Consider the following 26,153-nt stretch of genomic DNA (forward strand, 5'->3'; position numbering starts at 1 on the left):
GCTTGTTTTTCCTCTGAAGAGGCACAATTGGAATATGAGAATAGCATTTTCAATTTTAAAACTTGTCAAGTATCTTAGTCATACCCAAACTCATTTTAAAAACTTGAATTATTAAAGGTTGTCTAAAACAGTTTTTGACATTTTTGTTGTGTACTACCATAATGGAAACAGATTAGACACATGCTATTTTTTTACTTCTAGTTTTATTTGTTCATTCAGCTGTAGTATTTTCCCAGCCTGTCTGCTGATGTGCTTGAACACATTCCTGTTGAAGATAGTGCAGTGATACATGGATCATTACTTTCTCCCTATAGCCATGTAAAGAAAAATCTTTAGGAACTCATTCCTTTAGTGGGTTAGCAAACTTTACCTCCTGCTGCTCAGTCCTCAAAACAGAAGGGAATAAATGGGTCTCAAATCATCTCCTGTCTTCACTTAACAAAACAAACCAGACGTGAATCCTGATTCCCAGATGTCTCAGTTGCTGTGGGAAGTTGCACTAGCTGAGATATTAGATAATAGCTGTATTATGTTATCTTTTATATTCATGATAAAATTTCTTGCTTTTTTTTTTTAATTTATTGTAAAGATTAAACAGTATGCTTTTGAAAAAGATTTTTTGAGGGACTATATTCACCACTTTGCAGAGATGCAGTGAGTAAAACATGCGCTGAATGCCAGTGTGCATGCTGAACAAACTGTGTCTTTCTGTACGTTGCTGCACATGGGGAGCAAATGGGATTGCACATCAGGTTAGATGAAAGCAAGAGATTTCAAGTCTTGGAGGGGATGAAAGATGCAGGAGGTTTGGGGAAGAACTGTATTTCCTAATGTGCACCTGTGCCTGAACTGTTGCAGCATTTATTTTGCATATCAGCAGCAGAATTCTAGAAATAGTAGTAACAGCTTTCTTCCAGGTAAGGAGGGCTGGGCATAATGAACATTTTAATGTGTCTAAGGAAGGTTTCAGATGTTGGAGTGGGCGCTCATGATTGCACATGTTGCATTGGTCTCTTTGAGAGCTGTTCAGTTTCTGCTGAAGCCTGTAGGACTGACAGCGTTTCTGAAGCAAGTATGGGAGAGTGCCGTGCTGGTAAGGAATGAGTGATAAGCTTAATATCTTCCAGAACTTTTCACAAGAACAGCCATGTTACATGTACTGCCCTGGAAGTCATGACTTCCCGACTGTGATTTCACTTGAAGTTATCCAGCAGGTCATTTAGAAATCCTGTCCATTAGTGAGAAGGAGAACTTCAATGTTCCCTTCTATCATATTGTGGTAGGTGAAGGGAATCATACATGCACTAAGATGTTTGGGAATTTCTCTACATAGAAGGTATAATTTAAGATCTTGATAACTGCACATCTATTTTCTCTACTTGCAGCATGGTGACAAGAAGGAAAGTGGAGCTTCTTCCAAATCAGGAGAGAAAAAAGGAGAAGCAGCAGAGGTAAGTTCAAGTGTTTAAACATATTAAGAAGAAGAGTTGGTAATGAATTTCCTCCTATACAGATTTTTGATAGCAAAGTGGTAGTTTTCACATAATTAACTGGTGACTGTAGTCACTCATTATTCATTCCAGGAATGTATAGTTTTGTCTTGTGCTGCTGAGCAGCCTACTGAAAGTATTTCTTTGCTCTCTTCATCCTCTCTCAAATGCTTCATGTTAGTATCAGTGGAAATTATCTCAGTGGATGTGTCTGTTCTGCAGTGCAGATACACTGAGGGAGACATCTAATGGTCCTGGTTTTTCAGCTGTCCAGAAGTACAGGTAAAGTGAATGCACTGTGACGCTTTCCACCTTGTCTGCATCCTGGCTTTTCTTCCAAAGATACAAATCCAAATTCATACATAGATGTTGCATGTCTGGGCTACCTTGTGACACACTTGCCCATATATGGTCAGTGCTGTATTTTAGAAAAAATACTTATTTTTCAAGATACTGCGTCCTCAGGAACTGGTATTTACAGTTCAGGAGTCCCTGCTGGGTTATAACATTGAGTTTACATAAGCAACTTTACAGTCTGAGCATAGTGGCTGTTGTTAACAATCAGAAGCCATATGGATTGCGGGCAGTGTTAGGAACGGTACTTTGAAGGGTCACCTCTCTCCCAGCAGCTCCCAGCCCTGTTAGCCGCTCAGAGGTAGGTCCTTGTGTGCTAGAGTGAGTCAGGCTCGTATCGCAAAGAGGTGTCATCCAAGCCAGGACACGAGTGCTGGTGCTGATCTTTAGTTCCCCAAGAGCCTCTGCTGTTGCAAGCAGGAGCAGTGCTTCCCCTAGGAAGGCCAACAGCAGATTCAGAAAGAGAAGAATTTGTAGAAACGTCTGTTACTAATTGTCTACTTGTTGGCTTAAAATGTCAATCATTGATATAGGGAAGCCAGAAATAGCTGTGCCTGATACTCTGTTCATAGCAGAAGCTGTTTGGAAAATAACTTTGTCTAAGCTGTGGTGTTTAACTCCGTGGCAAATCAAGGCCAGTGAACGCTTTTATTACCGTCCTCTGAAGCAGATGATTAAAGCAATTACCTTTCTTTCCTGTCCAAATACCAAGGAAGGCATGTCTAGCCTGGGAACAGGTTCCTCCTTTCCTCTCTAGACAGTTTAGTTTTTTCTTAAATGGTACTGTTGTTTTATACATCCTTAGTTTAATGCCAAATTCTTTGACTGCACGTTGTTGCTCTTAATATAGAAGTGCTGATTTCTTTGTGGGAAGGGTGGGAGTTGAAGCCTGTAGTTTGGGTTGTGGAGTTACTGTTTCTGACCTCTCACTGAGGAGATCTGTTTCTAGCTAGCAAAAGGCAACTGTTACTGAGTTTATTGTCCTGATGCTTTTGCTTTTTGAGTCTTAGAATACTCTGTGTGTGTTTCCTCTTGTGAATTCCTTTGTATATTTGATTTGTTCCATTGATGTTACAATGCTTAAAAGTGAAAGTAGATCAAAACACTTTTTCTTAGGCACATTGAATGGCATTAGCTCCACCATGTTTCACATCTACCTCCAAAACTCTGTTTTTTTAAGCAGTTGAGGTAGCAATTCAAAATCTTTGTACAGCTTTCCCAAGAGTCTGCAACATTATATTTTTGTTTAAAAGTCAGAGGTTATTCCTGTAGTCTTCAATTTTTGAAGCAGAAATTTATAATCTATCTGTAGATAGTTGTGGACAACTGTGTCTAGAATATTGAGTTTGTTCACCTCCCTATTAGAAAAGGTTTGGCAATGCATTGTAAAAATGACAAGGAAATATGAAGGTCTTTGAAGAGTTCATATTCATATTGAAGGGAAAATTGTAAAAGCCCATATGCTCATTGTTTAGCAAAAAATAATGAGAAATGACTCTGTCTCTCAGATTCTTTGGGTGTATAGTCCTAAAGGAGTGAGAGAAGAAGAGTAAATCCTTGAAAAGTAAAGGTAGGAAAGGTCTGACACAGGTTTGAGTAGGAGGTGCTAAATAGCCACAACATCAAGGAGAACTCAAAATGAGTGCTGTTGAGGTGTAGAACAGGCTTCTTAAGCCTTTCCTTCTTGGAGACTTAAAAGTAGATTGAAAAAAGCACAGCAGGTTTACTGTAAATAAAAACCTGCTAGGTAAGACATGCACTTGTACAGAGGTGCTGAGGAGATTAAATGTCTCCATAAGATATTTCCATTTCTAGCATCATAATACAATAAAATAAAATAATGGTTTAAAAGAGTTAGGGGTTACCAGTATGAAGATGATCTGTTTAATAACACTATGGTTTTGGAATTACATACAATCATAGAAGGGAGTATGTGCACTTAATCTGTGATGTACCAACAGGTGTTAGTTCATAAGATTGTTTCTTCAGGAAGTATTTACTTTTTAAGTTTCCAGTGACTTACTGGTTAACTATCACACAGTACTTTCATCCTTAGATCTTAAAGCGTTGTATAAAGGAGACTAGACATGTTATCTGAGTGACATAGCTAAAATGTGGCTGAAGCACAGAGCTGGAGTTGCCTTACCTAAGGTCATCCAACTGCTCAGTAGGAGAGAAAAGAAGCCAGGTCACCAAGTACCAGGCTGGTCCACACAGCAGTGTGATAAACAGCATCCTCAGAGCTCAGAGGGGAAGCCATGAACTCACTGAAGGCCGCGAGCCTTTCCCTCTGAATCATGGAGCAGGCTTCCCTTCCTGTATGGTATTGGTAGCATAGCTGGCAGCTGCAGCTTGTGTCTACTCCTCACTTAAAAACAAAGCTTCTAAAATCCATTGTGTTTTACTTCGCTGGAGTGGTTGGCACTGAAGGCACACAGCTAGAGCTTGCTGACTGGCTGGAAGAGACAGACGGCAGGTGTGTTCAGCAGCTGACAGCAGAACCTCCATCCTGCTCGGTGGCTGTCTGGCTTGGAAAGTAAAGGACGCACACAGTCCTTCCCTGCTTCTCTCCCCAAGGGTCCACTCTCACCTCTTCTGCTCAGTGGCCAGAAACATAAAGTTTACCGCAGTACTAAGGTTCCGATTTTTCCTCCTAGAATACTAAATTTTGTCTGTTCAATTTCTGAAAACAAAAACTACGATGTGGCCTTAAGGCTATACACCCATTTTACTTTAACCCTGGTCCTTCACAGTAGCCTGTGGTAGTTACTTGGAAGCCCTTTGGTTGCACTAATACTCAGTGCCATTGCATCTAGCACAGGAGAGAGGTATTGTGGAAGGGCTGTGGAAGGGATAGGACTGTGATATCCTGCTTCACAGGGCCATGTTGTTCTTGGAAAGATTGATCTCCTCCATTTCATTACCTAACGTATGTTAGCAAAGGAAAGATACCATCATACTGGTTTGCCTCATTTCAGCAGTGCGGAGGTGAGCTTTAAGTCTAGCCAGACTGGGGGATCTGCTTGCAACAGGAATGGTCAGCTTTAGGTTGAGATACACATAATCTGTCAATCTAATGATGAGCAACTGAATGTGTATCTGTACATGGTGTCTTGTAGAAATAGGCAAAAGATTTGCTGGAGGGGCAGAGTTGGAAACTGCAGGTGTGTTAGAATACGTAATTGAAAGAAGATATAGGCAGTTCTTTGTCAGGGTAGTTGACAGTGAAAGTGTGCATGTGTTGTGGTTGCACTGGGCACTGCTCAAGGACAAAGGTTCAAGTCACAGGGATATACCTTAAGCTCTTTATGTCTTGGTTTTCAGAACCTTACATTTGTTGAATTCACATTCAAAGGAGAATCAGCCACTTCTTGAGAATCTAAATCAGCTTTAATGAAATGTTTTCATTCCTTGTAGATGTGTGTATGGTAGATGTTAACAGAAAAGAAATGATCGTTGTTGGAATTGGTGGTTGCTCATGCACTCGAAGCTGTTGCATATGTTTGCAGCTGGGGTGCACCTGCCACCCAGTAAAAGTGAGTGATGTGCTGCTGTTTTCCCATATCTGTCCCTCTGTTTTCTCACTGTGTTTTGACATCATGTTCCTGACTCAACATGTTTTCAGCCTGCCATTGCAAAGTATATGAAATAGGAAATTTCCTTTCTTCTCCTTCCCTCCTGGTGTTCCAAGGCTTTTAGCAATTTTGTATGTAAAGTGTTAGCATGTGAGAGACAGCTGGTGTGGTTTTCCTTTAGCCCTCATCTTGACATGATCTTCAGCTTAGGTGTGCCCTTCCACTAATTCCAGATCGCTTCAGACTCTGTATGCCATCAAGGCAGTAGTGCTCTAGAAGCTTTTGGATGCTAAAATACAATTACTTTCAAGGGGAGATGGGACAAAAGTCACTGAAGAGAAACCCAGGACAGTTTGTAAAATACACTGGAAGTAAGAAGTCCCTGGGCCACAAATTGTTTGAATCTGTGAGAGTATTTGGAAGGAATATCAAGATGTACCTGACCTATTCCTACATCACTGTTTTTGTTTTCTTTTGTATCTGCTGTTGGCTACTGCTAGAGACAGGGAAATGGGATATGGGAAACTTCAGCTGGACTCAGTAAGGCAGGTCTTGTGTTGTAGTGAGTTGCATGGTCCTGCTGTCCTGTTCTTGAACACCGTGTTCAAGTATTGCCCCTTCAGAGGGCTGCCCTTGGGGGCATGGTGTACTTCAGTACATAACCACATGTGTAATTCTAAGATCGATGCAAACCAAACACTCCCATTGTGTGTGACTGTGCTCTGAAACCCCCTACTTTTCATGCTCATGTTATTAACTGCACATAATCTGGAAATACCTATTCTCTTTTTACTGTCATAGAGGGAAACACCAAGGAGAGCTTCTGTATCGGCTTAAAAATCTACCCTGTGCCTTGCTCATGTCTGAATGTAAAAATGTGGTATTAAAAGGAAGACAGAGACATGTATTCTAGGAATTTGAAGCCCCAGCTTAGAGTAGGGCCATGTTTTACCAGATATGGTATGAAACAAGACCCTCTCTAACACATCCTGTCATTTCGAGTCATGCTTTACAGCAGTGTAGACAAAATATGTGCTGCTCGCTCAGCTCATTATTCTTTACTTATCAGGAAATACATTCTTTACTTTGAAAGGATGACGGTGATAATTGGCACTGAAGCATTACTATCCTTTTAGAATTGATTCTTTGCTCTAACATCAGGATTTCTGTGATAGCTTTTATTCCTGACGCTTGTCGTGCAGTATTCCTTACCCAGGAAAAGCATTAGAGTTACTCAAGAGTCCAGGGGCATAATGCTGAGTAAAGAGATTATGACTGATAAAAATCTGTTGGGGTGCCCACTGCTGGTCTGAATTACGGAGGTGCATAAGTAACTTCGATTGGAGTCTTTGTGAGGTTTCTTTCGACTTTGGTAACAAATTATTTATTTTAAACTGCGTTGTTTGTTTGGTTTTTTCCCCCTCTACCCCACAGCACTGGGGACATCTGGTGGCTGCAGGGGAGTGTGGCCCCAGTCCGTCCTCAGTGGAGGAGCAGAGGGGTTGTGAGGAGTGCAGCACTGGCTTGTTTGCCCATCTTCCTTTTCTGTTTTGGTTCTTCTTTGGCTAAGATGCAAAAGGTAGTCGAAAATAACATCATTTCAGTTAAATTTTGGTACTCGTTGGGAGCTGTTGTGATGTGACGCTCTTCCCACCGTAGGAAGAAATAGAGTGTGATTGCTGCTCAAGCAATTCTTGAATGAAAGATTGAAAGGTGGAGGCTGAAATGCTGCTTATGGTTATCAGAAGCACTTCCAGGACAGAGATTGCACGTTCTTTCCTCATGTGATTTTTTTTTTTTTTTTTTTCCTTAAAACAACTGTACCATATGCATTCTCAGTGCAATATTATGATGAACACCTGAATGTTATAGTCCAAAATGAACATTTGATCCGTGTTTCTAGAGGCCAGTCTTAATGCATGTCTTCACTCGGAAAATGTGTACATATCAAAGGGATATGTATTTTATCTCCCCTTTATTAAACATAGGGAAATTAATATTCCACTGAAACAGTGTGTTTCAGAGTGGCTTTTTGTTTTGGAGCCACTGCTAATAATGAAGAGTAGATTATAAGTACCTGTGTGCCACAGCTTTTATTCCTTCACACACAATTCTGTAGAGGCTCTTGATTCTTCTAATTCATTTCATAAAGAAGCTGTGCTTTGATAATTCATTAGCTCTGTTATTATCACGTTGGGAGACAAGGTGTGACTACAGCTCCAAGGTGATTCTTTGGCTCATTGTGTTTGAGACTGTCACAGAAAAAAAAATACTTTTCCACTTCTTGGAGGGGGAGAAGATGGGAACGGCTCTGGTGGATTTGTTAACGGGTCTCAGAGCTGATTTGCCTGGAGGGAGCATGGTAGGGAGGATGCTGGGAAGCACGTAACATCATTATTTTAATAAGTGTAAAAGAAGGATGAATCTGGTAGCACAATGTGGCCGATTTTTCTGCTTTTACGAATGTATTAAGGGGTAGATACCAAAGAAGTTACTGTTAAAGATGACCCTGGGAACTGAAATGTATTAGTCTACTTAGCCTATCTTGCTCAGTATTCAGTAAAGAATACTGATTTGATGTCGTGGCTTAACTTTCCACATAGCTTACCTCCAGCTAGTCTTTCTCTACTCCAGAGGAGAAAAGGTTATTTGCTTCTTTTTCTTCTCTCTCTCCTACCTGTACCTTTTTTTGCCATTCCACTTACCATGAAGCAGAGAAATGTTTGCAGTAACAATTTTTTTTTATACTGTTTAATTGATTAACATAAGTTCATGCGCAGAACAAGGATTTATTTCGCTCTGTTAGTTTTTTTCCTGGTTCACACTGGGGTGGGGGGAGCAAGGCTAGCCTTGTGCCTTGAAATTTTTGAATATGTTGCTAGGTGTCATAAAAACTCCTTCTGCAAAACAGTACTTTATTTGTGGATTTTCAGAGTGTCACAGTTATGTTAGACATTATCTTAAGTACCAAAGGTAGGTCCTGAACACCATGGACCATGAAGTCCTGAACCAAAGACTGTGATTTCAGCTGAGCTTGAGGTAGAAATTGAGAGCTGTGATACTGAAGGCATATCCTGAATACTGATTGCTCTTCAGAGGTCTGCTTTTTTTTTTATTATTTTTTTCCTTTTCTTTTTGAAAATGGAAAGGTAGCACTTAAAATTTTGTGTTCCTTCAACAACTTATTAACTTACTTAAAGTGTTTGCGGATAATGCTTATTACTGAGTCTTTAATGCACTACATCAGAGATAAAAGCCAAGGCGTCCTGCATCTCAGTGCTGTCTCTACAAAAGTGTAATGCATCACACCTCCGTCACCTGCCTTCAGGAGCCTTGTCCCCTAGGGCTGACCAGTCACCTGGTCAGTCGCCGTAGTGGATGGGATCTCGGGAAACTGCAGCAAACCTGGACTTTCCAACGAGTGAGGCTGGAAGCCCGAGGGTCCAGGATGTTGGAGTGGGTCGGTGGGACCATGCCAACTGATGGGGCGATGTGCAGGGGTCACAGCCCAGTGCCTGGTGCCAGCTGCTGCGGGGGGTGAATGTCTGTGTCCTCCCCAACACCAGCAAACATCAAGCCTGGACTAGTGGGTGAGTAGGAGGCCGCAGGTTTCGGCAGGGGTATCAGGCAGGCGGAAGGTCTGTGCTGGTTTCGGGGGACAATGAGTGTGAGATGCCCATCAGACGTATGTGCGAGTGCTGCGTGTTTGCAGTGAGCACGGAGCTGGACCAGCTGGCGAGCAGCGGACCCGTGCGGGGGTCAGAGGGCTGGGGTCTGGGCAGGGGTGCTGCGGGGACAGAGGGGCCGTGCCGGTGCTCGGGGGATCTGTGACTCTGCATCTGCTCATGAGCTGGGAAGGTGCCGAGTGCGTGCTTGCACTGGTGACCTCCTTCCTCTGCTGGCCCTAGAGGGGGGGACGTGGCTGGGGGTGCTGGTGTGTGGTGTGGGTCCTGTGTGTGGGTGCTGCTGACAGCAGTGTAGCCAGCTGTGTCAGTGTCCTGTGTGTCTGTCTGTGTGTCTCTGGGATATGTGCTCACCTTTGCTTCTGGTTGAACTTGCAGCCACATCCCTCAGCCTGGGCAGAGACCACAGGTCCCCAGGCACTGGGTTTGGCTCCAGCGGCTGGGCAGGTCTGTACTAGGTAGTACTGGTCTGTACTGGGCAAGCACTGGACTTCAGCAGCTGTGCAGGAGGGTCCTGGGCTGGAGCATCTGGCAGAGGCAGCCACACTCCTAACATCCCTTTAACAGGAAAAATCACTATTACACTTGGTTTTTTCAACATACTGTGAAGTCTTACTTGGATGCCATTGTTTCCAGTGTGGCCAATACTAAGTGTGAAATCCTTTATGTAAATACCCCACTTTGTGTCAGTCTGTACCGTTGGGCCCATTTTTGTGATGTTAGCCTTATGTAAATGGCCACAGATGGTGGTATGCCACCCCCGGCTCTGACTAGAGGTTGCCTGTTGAATGTGTAGGTTTGTTTATTCGAGATGCTCTCCTGGTTTTGGAGCTAAATCAGGAAGAGAACAGGACGTGGAATTACCTTAATGACAGAGGTCTCTGAGTCTCCCAGTCTGTTACAGTACCTAGTGTCCCATCAACTGAAAACTGGTGCTTTTGAGTTTGCATACAAGTTTGCTGATTGAATCTGTGGTCATTCTGCAGACTTCCCTGCTTGTAGAGAGTAATTATAGTGTGAACGCTTTAGTTGTGTTATGAATCTTGAGCTTCCACTTACCACAGAAAATGAATAGGTCTTACCCATCTGCTGCCTCCAAAAATCTGATGCTTTTTGCTGTGTTCATTGCTAACAGCTTGTTTTCCCAGTCTTCGTTAGACGTGATTTCAGCAATCACTGAGTTTTTGCAGTGGTACTTAGTGGTACTTGATAATAATGGCATCACACTGGTTGAAAACTGGAGGTTCAAAGGCGATGCCATGGTTTTGTTTCAGTTGCAAAAATATTTATTGACTAGAAAAGCCATCTTTTGCCCTTAGCTTTGTATCTTTACTTCCCTGCCTGAGGTGTAATGTTATCTTCTGTGTTGTCATTCAAGTTATGTCTGTACAGCAATAGCTTACCCATCTTGTTTCTATTGATACTTTTCATTAAAGTATATATGGTTACTGTTGCTTTAACTGTTAATTAAAATGGAGTCGCTCTGCCACAGGAAATAGCACAGATTTATATGTCATTCATAAAACAGTACAAGAGAACTCAACCTATTCTGGGCTGAGCAAAACTGTCTGAAGTGAGTCTGTGTGAATTAAAGTTACATAGGAGAGTTTATTTTTGGATGACTTGCCTTGTATAAAATGTTTTAATGGAAATTTTTTAGTATACCTTTTTTCTTATACTTCTTTTTTGGTTTACAGTTTTACTTGGCTTTTGTTTTTCTTCATCAACATATCTGACTTTTTTATGTCTTTCTTTTATTTTGTAGAAGAAACCAGCAAGTGTTAATGTCAGCCAGTCCCCCAAAACACAGACAAGTGGAGCACCTTCTGCTGTTAAGGTAATGCATACTGAAGGAAATGGTCTCTTTTAAAAGTGAAGAGGATACAATATGACTTCACCCCCTGCAATGGGATAGAAAACCGTTTGTTTGCCAGCATTCAGCAACACCTAAGATGCTTTTCATGTCTGGCTAGAAATTGTAGTGAGTTGAAATGAAAGAGGAACACAAGTCAGCAGAATGCCTCTGTTGACTTCTTGAGGAAATAGACTTGGTAACATTCTCCTGTTTCATATGTTCTTTGTTAGACCCTAGTTACTGTAAAAAAAATCCTGGTCCCATTGATATCAGTGGCAAGCTTCTTTTGACTTATGGGGCTGTGGTTCTTTTTTCACCCTTAGACATTGTTCGTGTGTTTGGATTCTGTTTAGTCAATGGGACCTGGTGAGATCGAAGCACTGATAACTGTATTTGCTTTCGTAGCCCCTGGAGCAGTTCAGTCGTTCAAGAAGTTAGTGTAAGAGACGTTACAAAGACGACTTGTATATTGGAGTGCAGTTGATACTTCATGAAGAGAAGCAGGGATCACATTAAGCGTGCTCAGGTCTTGCAAAGTGTTGAAATAGGGTGTTGAAAATACATTTTCTGATGGTGGTCACACGTGAACCGATGGCTGTAGTTGGTAATCACTGTTAGGTGCACATTTGTCACAGATGAGTGGAATGCACCTCGCTCAAAAGAGAGAAGCAGCAATATGTTTTATTGAGGTAAAATAGTAATTTGACAGTTCAACAAGTTTGATGGAATTTAACAAAGTTTAACAGTGGTTTGACAACGTTCAACGAGTTTGATCACAAAGTTCACCTTATTAATTACTGCATGGAACAAACATACAAAGGAAAATTGAGTTAGAATCGAGTTAGAATGATTCACACAGAGACCAGAGACGCAAAAAGTAAAGAGGGCCCTGCCATTGAGTCACAAGGTTCAGAGTGGATCCCGTTGCTTTCTAAACTCCTTTTGGAGCCTAGGTGCTGCTGAGTCCAATCTTAGTCTCAGACTTGAACAACAGTTTATGTCTAATAGAATTACCCGTGCAATGTTTATAATAATATTGAGTAACTATATGGATTAGTAATGTTTCATAGCATTAATTCACCATGCTATCAGTCACTTACTGAGGATCTGTTGCAGGTAGGGGATCTCTCTCCCTTGGTTAAGGAAGGAATCTCTAACCTTGAGAGGCGTCCCTGCCCAAGGGGAGAGGGCATGCAGTCCAGCTGCAGTTCACGGAGAGCTCAAACTGGGCCCATCCTGATGGTAATGTAGAATGAAGTAGTTGACTGCTAGTCAGTAGCACAGACGAGAGATGTCTTCATTTTAGCTCTGGTATCTTGTTCTGTACTTTGGTTGTCTTGCACTTTTGCGTTTCAAAACCACCTTTCGAAATATTTTCCAAGACACCTTCGCTCCCTTGTACGTGAACCAGGGGCTTTCTGGCTTGCCAGTGCACCCGCAGGACGTGAGGCCGGTTGCTCGTTAGTCAGCCTGAGGCAAGGTGCAGGGAGGAGTCAATTGAATCTGCCACAGTATTCGTATCTGGAGATACCCCATCGTTTGAAAGATCCTATCAGCAGGAAGTGTTTCTGCTTTTGAATGGGACTTTTTATTTTCTTAATCAATGCTTTTGTAAAATAATACTACTAAAGATACCTCTATGCTACCTAAGTAATCATTTTTCCACTCTACTCAATGAAGGAGGACACAAGGATATAAATCCTGTTGTCTCTTTCTTTCAGTGCTTTTGTCTGTCACTGAAGACAGCCAAACATTTTTGTTGCTTTTCTTTCTATTCCTTGTGGTTCGCCAGGGCCTTTCTCCTCCTAGTTAAGCTGGATGTAGTAGTCCATATGTAGTTCCCATGGCAGCTGTACAGGGTGGGATGGCCTCGAGTATAATCTTTCTGCGTATCAGTTGCCAGCTGCATAGTCCCGTGGAAGCTCACATCTAATTTGCTAACACACACATCTTTAAGTCTTTTTTTCTGTATGTGTTCTTTCTATTATAAGCGTATCTTTTGCATTAAGTGTGCAAAGTACAATTTCTGGTGATACCTATTAAGCATAAGAACTGAAAGGTAGTGTCATCAAAAAAATGCAATGTAGTGTAATTGCCAGGAATTGCTTTATATTAGGTTATGACAACTTAGGCTTTGTATTTTATTCAGTACTTGGTGCTTCTCCAGTTTCTGTGACATTCCAAAATATTTACTGGTAAAGATTATGTACTATGAAGGTACTTACGTCATGCTGTCTAATACTGACTCTTAATCAATAGCTATTTTAAGTTTAACTTTTTTAGTTCCCACTCAGCCATGACAGCCTTTCTTCAGTAAGGCTAAACCTTCTCTTAATTATATCTTTTAATTTTAACAGTCTCCTGCAATCCTGTAGTGTTATTTAAAATAGAGCAAAACTCTGAGATTTATTGTTCTGTTCTTGTAGTTTGTGCCACCCATACTTTTTTTAAGCCATTTGGCTAGCTGTATTCTTTTCTGCCCTTCTTTTTCTCTTTGTCTCTAAAAATACCTATTCAAAAGAAAAATTTTGCAGGGTTTGTTTTTTTTTTAACATGAATTTTACAGGAAAAGCAGTATTTCTTGAAAAGGCAAGGCAGCCTTTTCTCTTTTGCCGCAAAAATAGATCAAGTCTTTTAATGCAATCAAAAACATTCCACCAGTTTTTAGACAACTTTGGGATTGCTGTTTCTTCCTTTAATTTTTTTCCCTGTTGTAGCTTTAATGTGTCCTGCGTGCAAAATCTCTTTCGATTCCTTAGTCAATAATACTTGTCATTTGTTGGTCAGTAATACTTTTCATTAATGTACCTTATGCCAGATGAATTTCTAACTTCTTTGAAGAAGCAGGTGAGGTGGGGCAGTTAAGTTGCTCTAGTTAGAGCTGTTCATTTTTTTTTAACCTACTCTTCCCCTGTGGTGAAATTACTTACTCTTAGTTGAATAGCCAGAGGGTTTTTTGCTGCCTCTGTGTTATGGCCTAAGTAATTTTTCCTTCAGTTAGTAAGTAGTAATAACTGATGGCTTATGTTCTGCTTAGGGGCTGCCTGTGTTGCTGAGTTTGATACAGGAACTTGTGAGTGATGAATGCTTGTCATTGCTTAATGCCTGGCTAATATGTGGGTAGTTTAATTTTCCAGTGATGGTACCCTGTAATGTGGACTACTCCTAAGAGCAAGCAGTTACCTGTCTGGCTTCGTTTTTGTTGCACTGTGTATCTGAACCGCCATTGGTTGTGTCTTAATTTTGTCCCCGTGCTCTTTATTGTTTCACTCTTAAGTTCCTGGCATTGCAGCCAGTATTTACTCACTGCTTCTGCTTAGTGTCATCTCACAGGGATTTTATTTGGATGCGTATGTGTCTGTGTGGTATAAGGAATAAGTGCGGCCTCTTTTGTCTCCTCTCTTTTGTATCTGTGTGTCTTTGTGTTCCCTGTGTTAAGGGCACCTAGAAGGTTGAATCGGCAAACTTGATGTGCCCAGGATCTGTCTGACTCAAATGTAAATGAATGATTTAAAGATATTTAACTGACACAGATGTTCTGACTTTTTTCTATCTATCACAAGCCTTTCTTTCATTTTTGATGTGAAGTCCTGCTTGACTGTTATTTTGTACCAGGGTCTCTTCAGCAAGCACGTGCCTTGTAGTACCCTGTTGGATAAATGGAGTGAAAAGTTAAGATTCAGGTAAAGTTATGATGATCAGGAATATTTACTGGTTGAGCAGCCTCTTCCATGTATACATTAACCGCCAAAGTGCACAAAGCAGGACATCATTGCTACCATGAGAGGAAAAACCGAACTAACCTCCTTCTTCTGCGAATGTACCGTACCAGTGCTGCTGTGTTTTCTTTTACAGCATTTTAAATTGTTTTTGCCAGTTCCATAGCCAACAGGAAAGCCAATTTCTAGCTCAGTGTTCAATCATAGCTATTAATAGAAGGCACTTTTATTTGAACACAGCTGGATCCAGCAATCTTTCTTGGATCTTTGTGTTCTTATATGGTAATTCTGTTGATATCAAATGAAGTTTTGCTGCTTTTTATGTAACAGGTTTTTGTCATTGCTCTTAATGAGTAATAATTTTCTTTTTTGTTGCTGGCTGCTATAACTTAGTAAAGTGAAAATGTTTGTCCCTATTACTGTCATGGACAATTTATTGAAGCAGTGCCGGAAGAATTCAACAACAGTGGAAATTCAGTAAGAATTATTTTTATTTCAGACCTGACTGATCTTGAATATTTTCAGAGGAAGCTTCTTGATCTTAATGATTTAGGAAATTTAAGGTTAGTTACTTTCAGCTGGCATCCAGTTTGACATTTTTTTAAAGGGGGATTCGATCTGCTTGTGCAACAGACAGGAAAACAAGAAAAAAAAAAGACAAATTACTAAATATCTTTGAGTAAAGGCCCTACTATTTCTGCAGCAGATGGGAAATTCTGTCACAAGTTTATCTGGATTATCATCAAAAGTGATTCCTGCTGTCAGTATATTTGCTGGGATGTTTTTTTCTGCTACATACCTTACTTAGCTGTCACTGAATTTTTATTTTGTGAGCTTTGCACAGACACCTTATTGTGAAGGAATGCATTTTTGAGTAGAAGGTATCGGAAGTCACAGTACTGATTGGGAATGTCAACAGAAATGCATAGATTTATTCCTATGTTACCAGTCATATTGTGAAGGTTGGAAAGGCGATCTCTAAATTTTGAAGTGATTCAGAAAAATACTGAAATGGCCTATCTGAGAACTTCCTTTTCATGTTCTCCTTAGAGTAGGTGTGTGCCATGGCTCACCGATCCTCAATTTATAGGTGTTTTGCAGCAAGACCATGGCAAATCATGAGGCTGTTCCTACAAGTCACGCTCGGAGCTGTTGCCAGACCGTAGCCCTGCATCTGAAAATCACGAGAACTCTCTGTGTGGAGAACAGTGCTGATTTTCTTGGTAGTAGAGGCATGCTAAAAATAGACCAAAACATTAAAAATTGAAAGCTGTAGGAGTACAGAAGCTGCCTCCTGTGTGGAAGAGCTGGCTTTATGTAATGTTATGGGATGTGGCATCCGTCACCCGAGGTCATCTTTGTGTTTGAAAAGTAAGGCTGTAAAAGAAGCTGCTGATCTGGAGACCACTGCAGAAGTTGCAACTTGTAAAACTATACAATGAACAAAATAATAGGATCATGCCACAAAAAATATTCTGTACTTCACTAAAAAATGGGATATTTTCCTCATCAGTCTGTGTCGTATCTTTGGGCGTTTTCCCCTTTCTACTTCCCTTCTAGGGTTGACTGTTGTTTCTTGTTCCCTTGAGATAAAGCACAGTGTAGAGGCTATTATGAAAAAATGGTTGCAGGGTTTGTTAGTGGTGTGGGGGCTTTTTCTTTAAAAACAAACATACAAAAATCTCCTCCTATACTGTAGGTATTGAGAATTTGATTCTATCACAAAAAAAAAAATCAAGAGCAGGTCACTATTGGTATTGCGAGAAGCACCTTTTAACTTCTAAATTAATATAGATTATTTGGATTTGTTATGCTTAAAAGTACTCCTAATCAGTCAAGTTCCAGTGGCCTTAACTGGTCCAACCATCTCTATTTATTTTGGTCAATAACATTTGTGTACTCAGGTAGTCTGGATAATCAGTCTGAAATTAGGGAGGAGGTGTCTGATAAACTTCTAATAGAAATACCGGTCTTGTTGAGGGGAAACGAGTAGGTTCCTTCCCTCAGCACCAGTGCTACAAACTCAAAAGGTGGAAGACGAATACTGCTTTTTGAAAGCTGAAAGTAGTTCCATCCCCGAGTTGCGCCATCCTGGCAGGCATTTCGTCCCTGCTTTTGCCACGTGAGTCTCCGTGCCGCCAGCTTGGTGACAGCCGTGTCTGGTGGGGGAACTCGGTCAAGCCACGTCCAGAAGTGACCTCAGAAGCAGGAGATAGGGTTTGCTTATCGCTGCTTCACGCCGAATGCGAAGAGGTGCTGCGGTGCAGAGGGCAGAGCTCCCGCGCACGCCTCCACATCAGCGCTTTCACGGCGCTGTCGGGGCCTGAACCTGCTGATTTCAGTTCCCTCCCCGGGTGTGGGCACCGGCAGGCTGTGCTGGAGGTGGGGCGGCCGTGCCTGCTGGGTGGGGAGCGCATGCTTGGCACACTGGCTCGCCGACGGCTCGGCCGGCACCTCCCGAAAACCAAAACCACAGCCTGCTCCGACACTGGGGCAAAAAACAGCCATATCCTGGCATTCCTGCTGGAAACAAAAGGCACACGTGTACCAAGTAAGTTAGCTATTCATACTGGCTTTGCTTTCCTATGGCCTCTGCTTTAGGCTAATTTACATTCGTGTTCGGTTCTTTTTTTTTTTTTCCTCCCCTCTTCCGGGAATTTCATGGGCTGAAATAACACAAGCTGCTGACTTCCAGGCCTTCCGACTTGATCCTGTCATCGGCAGGCTTGAAGTACTCCAGAGCTAGCTGAGTGTAGTGAATTAGCTTTTAAAATTTTTTTAGCATGTTGGGAACAGTCTTTTTAGATGCTGTGTAAGACTGCATGTTTTACACATTACACAACAAGTGGTTTACGTGACATAAGTAGCCTTGAAGAAGAGAGGGACAAGGAAGAGCAGACTTTTAAAGTAGCGTCTAAGTTGTTCTGTATATATATTTTTGGTTTGGGTTGGTGGTGTTTTGTTGGTTTTTTTTTTTTTCATTGCTCACAGCCCACTCTTATTGCTTAAAAAACTCGTATTATTTTTCTGGAATACAAATGCAGAGCTTAGTATGCCTGTGGCACATACCGAATATTGCATAGTCAGGGTGTGGGGATCTGTAAGCGCAACCACTTGATTGAAGTGTGCTTAGGTATCAGTAACATTGACAACAAGAGTTTATTATACTTGATACCTAAAAGATGCTTTGATACCTAAAAGGTGCTAAAATATCAGATACAACAAACATGGGAAAAAAAATACTTTTCCATAAATTGTATATTATTTCTGTTTTTGTAGTAGTAGAAACTAGATAGGTAGGTGTTGCTTAGGTTATGCCACTATTTGGTTATAGTTACTGTAAACTAAAACTGCTGATCCATAATCATGAGTGTTTTCAGTTTGGTCCAAAAACAAACTGAGAAAACAAGATCTATCTTCCTGTGACAAGTGGCAGTATCAGTATCATCCCTCCTTCTCTTTTCTTCTTTGGAGAAAGTGAAAATAGTGTGTTAAATAGGACAGAGTTCTTGAACATTGCTGAGACCTCTGCTGAGTTCTTGATCTGTTATCTTTTTTTGATGACTAGTTTTCTCAATGTTGTATTTTTTTAAATTTACATAAAACATACTGGATAGTAATTTCTTCTGTGTAAGACATTTTCTTTTCTAGACTAATGTGTTTGTAACTGTCAGCCTCTTGTATAAAACGGTGCTTTTTTGTTTTTTGGGTTTTTATGGGAGTGATTAGATACATGGGGTGGGTAGAGCTCACAGAAAATTCTGATCCTGATCTTGGAGTCTCACGGACAAGTCCCTCTGCCAGTATTTCTCACAGCTCTTGTTTTGGACCTTTGCAGCTTAAGGAGACACTCCCAGTTTGAAATCTCGGCAAAGTTGTGTTGCACTGAAGGTAGTGGCTCTTGGAGGACTGGGAACGGGGGCAGAGGAGAAACCTCTGTCTCCAGAAAGTAAAGGCACTGTTTTTTTCAGTGAGTTGGTCTTCAGTGTATTCAGTCTCATCGTTTCTGCTTTTGTTTTCCTGAGGAAGGAAAACCTGCACTCACAAAAGCTTGGGACTTTGTCCAGAATCTCATTTGCCAAAGGAGGAACCTCGTAGGGAAGCAGGGAGGTCGGTGGCCTTGTGAGCTCCTTGGGAGCTCTTTAAGGCTCAGAAACCTTCCTGGTTCTGGAAGAAGTCAGCTCTGTGCCTACCTTCATGCCTTGCTTAGTAGAAGTGCTTGAATTGACTAGAGAACGAACACTTACGATCTCCAGGAAGGAAGCCTCTGTGAGGTAGGAGATGGCCTCATGAAGGGGAGATTATATTTTTTAATTGAACAATAATGTGCTTATTCCCCTAGGGCATGCAGAGGGCCCTTCTGAAGCAATTTTGAGAGATACTGAGTTAAGAGCCAATGTTGAAGCAAGAAACACCCCAATCTGGCTTTTTTTAAGTGGGAATAGCAAAACAATGTTGAGTTTTTCCAAAATGGTCGAAGAAAAAAACCCAACAGCCCCTCCACCCCAAAGATTATGCAGTGTTATCCTTAGATTTTATTTTAAAACCAAAATTCTATTCAAATTCCTTGACTTGGTGATTTTTGTTTATCCTCCTATCTTATTTTCCATTCATTTTGGTAGCCAACACCATTGTAACAATGTGTGTATCAGTTCATACGGCTTCATTAATAATACTGTGTTTCTGCATCCTGGGGGTGAAAAATCCAAATTCTAATTCAGAGTATTGCTCACTAGCTCTTGTGACTGCCAGCCACCCATTTTAAGTATTGCCTAGTTTGATTATTGTAATAAAAATAACCGAGCTCATAATCTCGGAGATATTCAGTCTTAAGATGAAGTCTTCTTTTACATAACATTTCTATCTTTTTAAACCCCTCTTTAAAGAATACTGGTTCTATTTGTAATTCCCTGTTTCTACTCCAGCTCTGCTGAGAAGGGCTTTGCCTGCTGTCCCTTGGTGAGACTGCAGACCGAGTGACACAAATCCTAGCTGAGCTCAGCAGCTCCGTGTGGCATGTGGCTGGCACCTAATTGTGTGTTTTCCTGGTGTTTTCTTATCAGCTTGCAGTTTGCTGCTGCAGATAGCTTTGGAACATTCTGGTGTTTGAAACAACAGCAGAAATGGAAACGGTTAGCTGTAGTAATTACAGGTAAATACTAACCTTCTGCAGGACATAGCACTGAAAAGAGGATTTTTGAGCTATCTACAAAAAAGGAGAGCTCTGCTACAGTGACCAGCTCGTATGTTTCTGTAATGCTCCGTTGTGCAGAGTGGGAACCTGAGAAGAGCAGTGACAGCACTGGTGTGCTGCTTCTAATATTTGAATATGACTGAATGACAATGAAATTTCAGTATGTGTCAAGTTGTAGAATTTATTGTGATGGAAACAGGACATTTCCAAAAGGAGGCAATCTAAGAGCACGTTTTAAGAAGAAATAAGAATGGGGAGTTTAAAACAAATTATTGATGTCAGAACTCTTTTCATAACACTTCTCTATGCCCAGTGAGGAGTTTTACCTGATGCTCAAAAGTACGGCTTTTCTGAGTATTTCTCCATGCATAGCTGAGGCAAATTTCAAGTTAGGTAACCCATTCTGTGATCAAGTGGAAATACTGAGATCACTCTTCATCAAAATAACAATAAAATTAACATCTGTGACAATTAAAAGTAAGTTTGAAAATAAAATGGTTTTACTTGCCTGATGCTGTGAGTTGAAAAACTTTTCCAGTGAAACAAAGCCTGTTTGATGCTGGAGAGGTATAATCTGGATACAAAACCAGAGCTTTCTTGCAGTCTTTGCTTTTAACTCAATTTAAAAGATGCAAGGAGTGTTCAGCCTGTGATATTAACGTGGTGGTCTGTTTGCATCCACGCAGAATCTGAAGGCAGCAGATGAACTCTGTTACCCTGCTAGGCATATACTGGCTTTCTTTCCAGATCACTTGCAATAATCATGAAAGGACATTAAGCAGAAGTTGCCCTTATATAGTAAAGTTTATAGAGCAGTAGCCATGCTACGTACTTAAGTCTAAAAAATTTCTTCTGCCCACAAATTGAACTGTGTGTATGTAAAGGTTCTTCGTGTTTAGGTACTGTGCATGCTCTGTGGCCAACTAGCAAGCTCTTTTCCTCTGCTTCCAAACGAAGGAAACAACCGAACAAAAAAACCTGTCAAAGCATTAGGCACAGTAGGAGATAGTAACAAATGAATGCGTAGTGCTTCTTACCATCAGCTGTGGGATAGTTGTAAATTTTTCTGCATACCCCTAACTTCCTGCATATAAGTAAGCGTGAACTGAGGTGTTGGAAGTTTAAGGAAAGAGTCAAATGAATTGTCATTCACTGCCCTCGGTTGTTTTTTGTTCAAGCATAAAACTGTTTCAGAGTCTTAATAGTAACTTAATAGTTATTAAAATAAAGAAAAACAAACATACCAGTATTAAGCTTTGGACTTGACATAGATTGCTGAAATCCCAGAAACCTTAAAACAGACATCTAACCTAAAGGTGCTTTGGCAAGTCAATTAGTTTCTAGGTGGTATGAAGCCTTGTTCTACACTGTGGTAAATAAACTGATCTTGTTCACAGGTTGTGCTTGATAACACTTGATTTAGTGTGACCAAATTTCAATGCAAGTAAGTTATCTCAAAAAACACTGCTTAAAAACCTACTACTTTAAATTTGAGTAGTATGGTTAATCAGCCTTAGCTAATACATAAAATTCAGTGATTAAGTATTGCTAAGTTTCTTTTCTGCACCAAAATGGCAGAAATTTTATTTTAGTAATCAAAATAGAAGAAAACAATAAGTGTGAGTCTGTGTTATGAATGTTGTCAGGCTCAATGTGCTGCAATCATCGATAAATTTAGCAGCACTGGAATCTGTAAAAACGCTTCATGAGCTAATCAGCTTTTTAATTTTTTGGTTCAAACCAGTCTCTTTAAAAAATTTGTCATGTTTTTGTTTAATGAGAAAATGGATTTGTTTATTTCCTATGCACTTTTTTAGCATCTCTAAATGATGGTTGATCTTGCTCCTGGATATAGATTAATATTTGTTGCAAATAGTTATTCTGTGTGGTGAGAAAATTGCAGAATAATAAAATTTCAGGGTAGTAACGTGGATTATCTTTTGAATTGGGTTTTGCAGAGAGGCATGGTCCTGTGTTACCAGTGGTCTTTGGGTTTTGTCTCTCTGATGTACTACAGTCAACTTTCTGATCTGGAAAAGAAGCACCAACATAATCCTACTATTTGTTATTAGTTTTACTGTCATTTAGGAGGAGAGTGTGTGTGCAGTTTTAAGGTTGTCAGATGGCAAATTCACTTCTGGAGCACTCCTAAGGTAGCACTTCAGACAGGAATGTCCTGATGAGGCTCTCCTGAAGGTTGAGTTTCATGCAGAGTCCTCACCCACTCATCTCCCTGCACACCGGCCCTTCCCCAGGCCGCGTCTGCACCAAGAGTCTCAATGCAGTGTCAAAGCGAACTTACCTGTTGAGGTTTGTCTGTCCTCTGCAGATGAATGTACTTTAGCTCTACTTCAGTTTATTCCTTGCATTTGCTCTGAACTGTGAGTGCATTTTGAACAGAGCAAATTTAAGTTTCTTAGCTGTAAGGGGGAGTCAGTTTATCTCTAAAATTACTTTTCTTGTTATCTTTGTCAAGTTGTGGAAATTTTAACTTTAATAATAGTAAAAGTTTTTACCTATTTTTAGGTTATATTCACACCATCTGAGTTTATTAATGTTAAAAGCACAGGAAGCATCCCTAGAGATAGGGGTTTGTTGTTTGGTTGGTTTTTTTTAAGATCAGTATTTAAAACCATGTGTATTGAAGAACGGAACCACAAAAACATGAATTCAACAAACTGCCTATTCAAATGAGTCTCCATGCTTATATATTAAATCCTGTTTGGTTTGGTTTGCTTTATGGCAACCAGTGCAAAGTTGGGGGGCTTTGCTGGGTCAGGGCTATAATTAGTTTAGTGGCATCACAGTAACAACGTTACCAAAGAATTTTAGATTGAATTAGAAGTTAGCTACAGAAAAAGTAACTGTCCTCCAAGGATTTTTTTCCCACCTCCCCTCAGTAGCTGGCATGGGCAGTAGGCTGTGTTTTTAACATGCAGTATTTGTGAATTTCAACAATGGTAATAGGCTTTAGAAATGAAAGAGGCATGCCAGTAGTCACATGTGGCAAAGTCAGTCAATAGAAATTGCAATGTAAATTGTTTAGAAAATAAATAATGCTGATTACTTCTACAAAGAAACTCCTCACAACAGGACAACACAGCAGCATATATAGTAGGAATGTTTTATGTAAATATACCATTGTCTGAATAACATACAGGTACTAACTGGAAACCTATATCCTGCTATTCCATTTCATTACTTTTTTAATATTAAACCTCCACAAAATTAACTGAGAGCCTGAAATCTTGGAAAAAATATTGTTCTTTTGGTTGTGTGGGGTTTTTCTATCTTTCTCTTAAAAAGGTGTTGTTTTTTCTTAACAACTTAGTAGCAGAACTATGTATAGGAACAGTAGTTACAAAATAATAGGATATTGCCAGAATTACTTGGGATGGAAAATGACACAGAAGCACTCAAATTTGTAATTTTTAACTCAGCTATTATAGATACAATAACAATAAAAATTCTGTAAAAAGGTAGTATCAGTACTACATTTTTTTCATTCTAAATCACTGCATATCTTAGGTGCTGGGTAGCTTTAAATATATATGTTTATATATTTTTTTATATATATATTTGTACATATACACACACACACACAGATGTTGGCTCAGTTTGTGTCTTGCAACTCCACTTGGCTTAATGGAAGATTAATGGAATTGTGTTTACGCCACAGATTGCAGTATTGATTCTTCATCGCAAATGTATCTGGAAGGCTGTGCGTTGCTTTGCTCGCGGTGTCATGAATGCATCGTGAGATGCTGGAGTGGCCTCTCAGTGCCATCCTTGGCCTGCCTTCTGCCTGCTGACAGCCTTTGTGTGTCTGGGGAGGTGAGGGCTGCATAGCCATTATCACATGCCATCAAAGCAACTGAGAGATTCAACCTGTAACAGCTCAAGTGGTATTTTACAGTTAAGTGAAATAACCTGTTATTTTTCACAATAGTTCTCTAAAGAGCATTCGCTGCCCACATCTTACCAACACTGTTAATTAAAGCTTAGTAACAGAACTATTCACGTAAAGAAGCAGCTGTTTGTAGTCAGGTAGATTAGGTTTTGCCTTGCATTACACAGCTGTATTGAAGTAAGCCTGGAAGTTAGTAATATTGAAATAATGAAGTTGATGGTGGCTTTAAGCCTGAGAAGCCTGAAGTCCCAACTCATTTGTATGTAAGATGTGTAAGCCCAAAAGAGTACTCAGGTGGCTCTTCAGTCCTCTGTCCTAGACTGAGTACAGCTAGGTCACGCAGAAAATATTTATATAAGCTGGCCCACAGGCTGCCAGGTCTGGAAGTGCCTGGTTCATCTAGGCAGCCTCTGCCATGGAGCAACTCTTCTCCCAGGAAGGAAGATCTTTGAGCTCTGACTTGAGAGATTCTTTGTAATAGCATAAGCCAGTTTCTTCTTCTTTTCACGTTTTCTTGGCTCCCTGACCAGAGGACAAAACATCAGGTGCCGACTTGCTTTTCCTGTCACTAAGTCCCTCATATATAAGTTTTCTTCATTTTTTTTTTTCCTAAACGTGTCCTCAGATCTTTCTTTATACATCTGTACTGCAGTGTGATGGCCAAAACTGTCCTAGCATTTGACCTAGAGAAGCTCAAGCCGAAAAGATGGAAAGTTATTATCCGTATTTACATTTATAGTTATGTTGTCACAGTAACAGATTTTTATCTCGGATTCCTCCTTCCTTGGTTGTTTTTGGCAAGAGTATCTCAGCCTGTGGCATTGTAACCTTACATATTTTTGTCAGTATTGCTGCCTGCCTAGCTTCTGGGTTTTTGTGTTGTTGCGTCTGATCTTCAACCTACCACCAGCCTGTCAGAGATCCCTTCAGGAACTCCCTGAAATGTTGAGACTGGAAGCTGGCTGAAAGCAGGCTTGTCACCCAGTGTTACACACTAACTTCCCATTTCATTTGAGAAAATGTCACCTCCATACTGTGAGAGGTTGCAGTGACAGCATGTCCTCCTCTGGAGGTTCCTTCGTTGTTATCCACCAGGCTTATTTCCATGTTTGAGTGTATTAAGTGTTACGTTGTCTTTACCTGCTTTATTCTTGACCCATCTGTTGATGCCTGTTTATTCTCTTGGTATCATCTAAGTGTTTCTGTATTGGTTGCTTGGTTGCTTTCAGCATCTCTTCCGATTTTGAAGGTAGCTCATTGGTGCCTTGTTACCTGGCTGCTCCTTTCTAAGGGTGAGGAATGACCTCCTGCGGTCTGATGAATCTTCTCCATGAATTTCCAAAATTTATAGTTTTAGTTGACGGTAGCTCTCACTACCTTGCATATGGAGTAGTTTCAATGATTTCCAGCTTTCCGTAACTGAGAGCTCTCATAGAGTTATTCACCTGCCATTTTCTTTTTCCAAGTAGGCATTTGCATCCCGTTCCCTGAACAGTTAAAATTACATTCTCGTGATGTTTGTCACCTTTACTTTCTCTCTTTTCTTCTCCTGTTGCACCTTCCCTTTTGCTTCCAGATTTCTGAGGTACGCACAGTGAGACTAGATAACCCATTTTTGGTAGGCTTTTTTGTTTTGTTTTACTAACCTGCTTTTTCGCTTGTGTGACAGTTTCGCTGTTGTGACTACGCTGCTAATTTGACTAATATGTTTCTAAAGGTATTCCTTCTCTTGTCAAATTAGATCCTCAGTCTCTTTATCAGCCCTTCCTGGGAAGCCATCCCCTAACTCACGGCCAAGAGCATCTAAGGTCCGTTGGTCGGTTCCTGTGCTTGTCTGTCTGTCTGTGCCTGTCCTGCCTGCCAGGCAGGCTGGTGAGAGCACAGGCTGTGACCCTGCAGCCATCATGCTGCCTGTCATCCGGCAGCTCTGCTAGGAGGGTAGGGTGATTAACAGGTAGGAGTCTTTGCTTAATCAGTGTTAACCTGTAACCTCTTCTCTGTCTTTTGAGCCCCTTCTGTGGTGGCCATGGGGGTCTCGTGGTGCCAGTGGCTCCTCTGCAGGGAGCATCTCCGTGTGCTCCCTGATGGCGAACTCCCTGTGGTATGGATGCTTTGCCATGGAGTTTGCCTCCTCTCCCAGCTCGCAGAGGTGCTTTCTGAAGAGCCGTGCAGCAGCCGTCCCCGGGGCCAGACCTCCCGGCTGCCCCCTCGCTCACAGGGAACCTTCCCCGCGGGCTGGGACCGGGGCTGGCACGGCATCCTCCAACACCCGTACCTCTGTGCGGGCAGGACCCACGGGGGTGCAGCTGCAGGAGGAAGAGGCGTCAGCACCGATGACGCTCATTTTTCCGTCCACTGTCAGCTCTGCCCTCC

The 26,153-nt window shown here is 41.1% G+C and overlaps 1 protein-coding gene across 4 annotated transcripts in view; it reads left to right on the plus strand.

Moving 5' to 3' along the window:
- Positions 1-26,153, plus strand: part of CAST (calpastatin) — a 65,143-nt gene that overhangs the window by 4,271 nt on the left and 34,719 nt on the right. For all 4 annotated transcript variants that reach the window (XM_072860807.1, XM_072860808.1, XM_072860809.1 and 1 more), the window contains exons 2-3: positions 1,386-1,451; positions 10,868-10,939. In XM_072860807.1, the coding sequence (XP_072716908.1) occupies positions 1,386-1,451; positions 10,868-10,939 (138 nt within the window). The remainder of the gene's footprint in view (positions 1-1,385; positions 1,452-10,867; positions 10,940-26,153) is intronic.

Source organism: Ciconia boyciana, chromosome 4 (assembly GCF_034638445.1).
Source record: "Ciconia boyciana chromosome 4, ASM3463844v1, whole genome shotgun sequence".
NCBI classification, from domain to species: Eukaryota; Metazoa; Chordata; class Aves; order Ciconiiformes; family Ciconiidae; genus Ciconia; species Ciconia boyciana.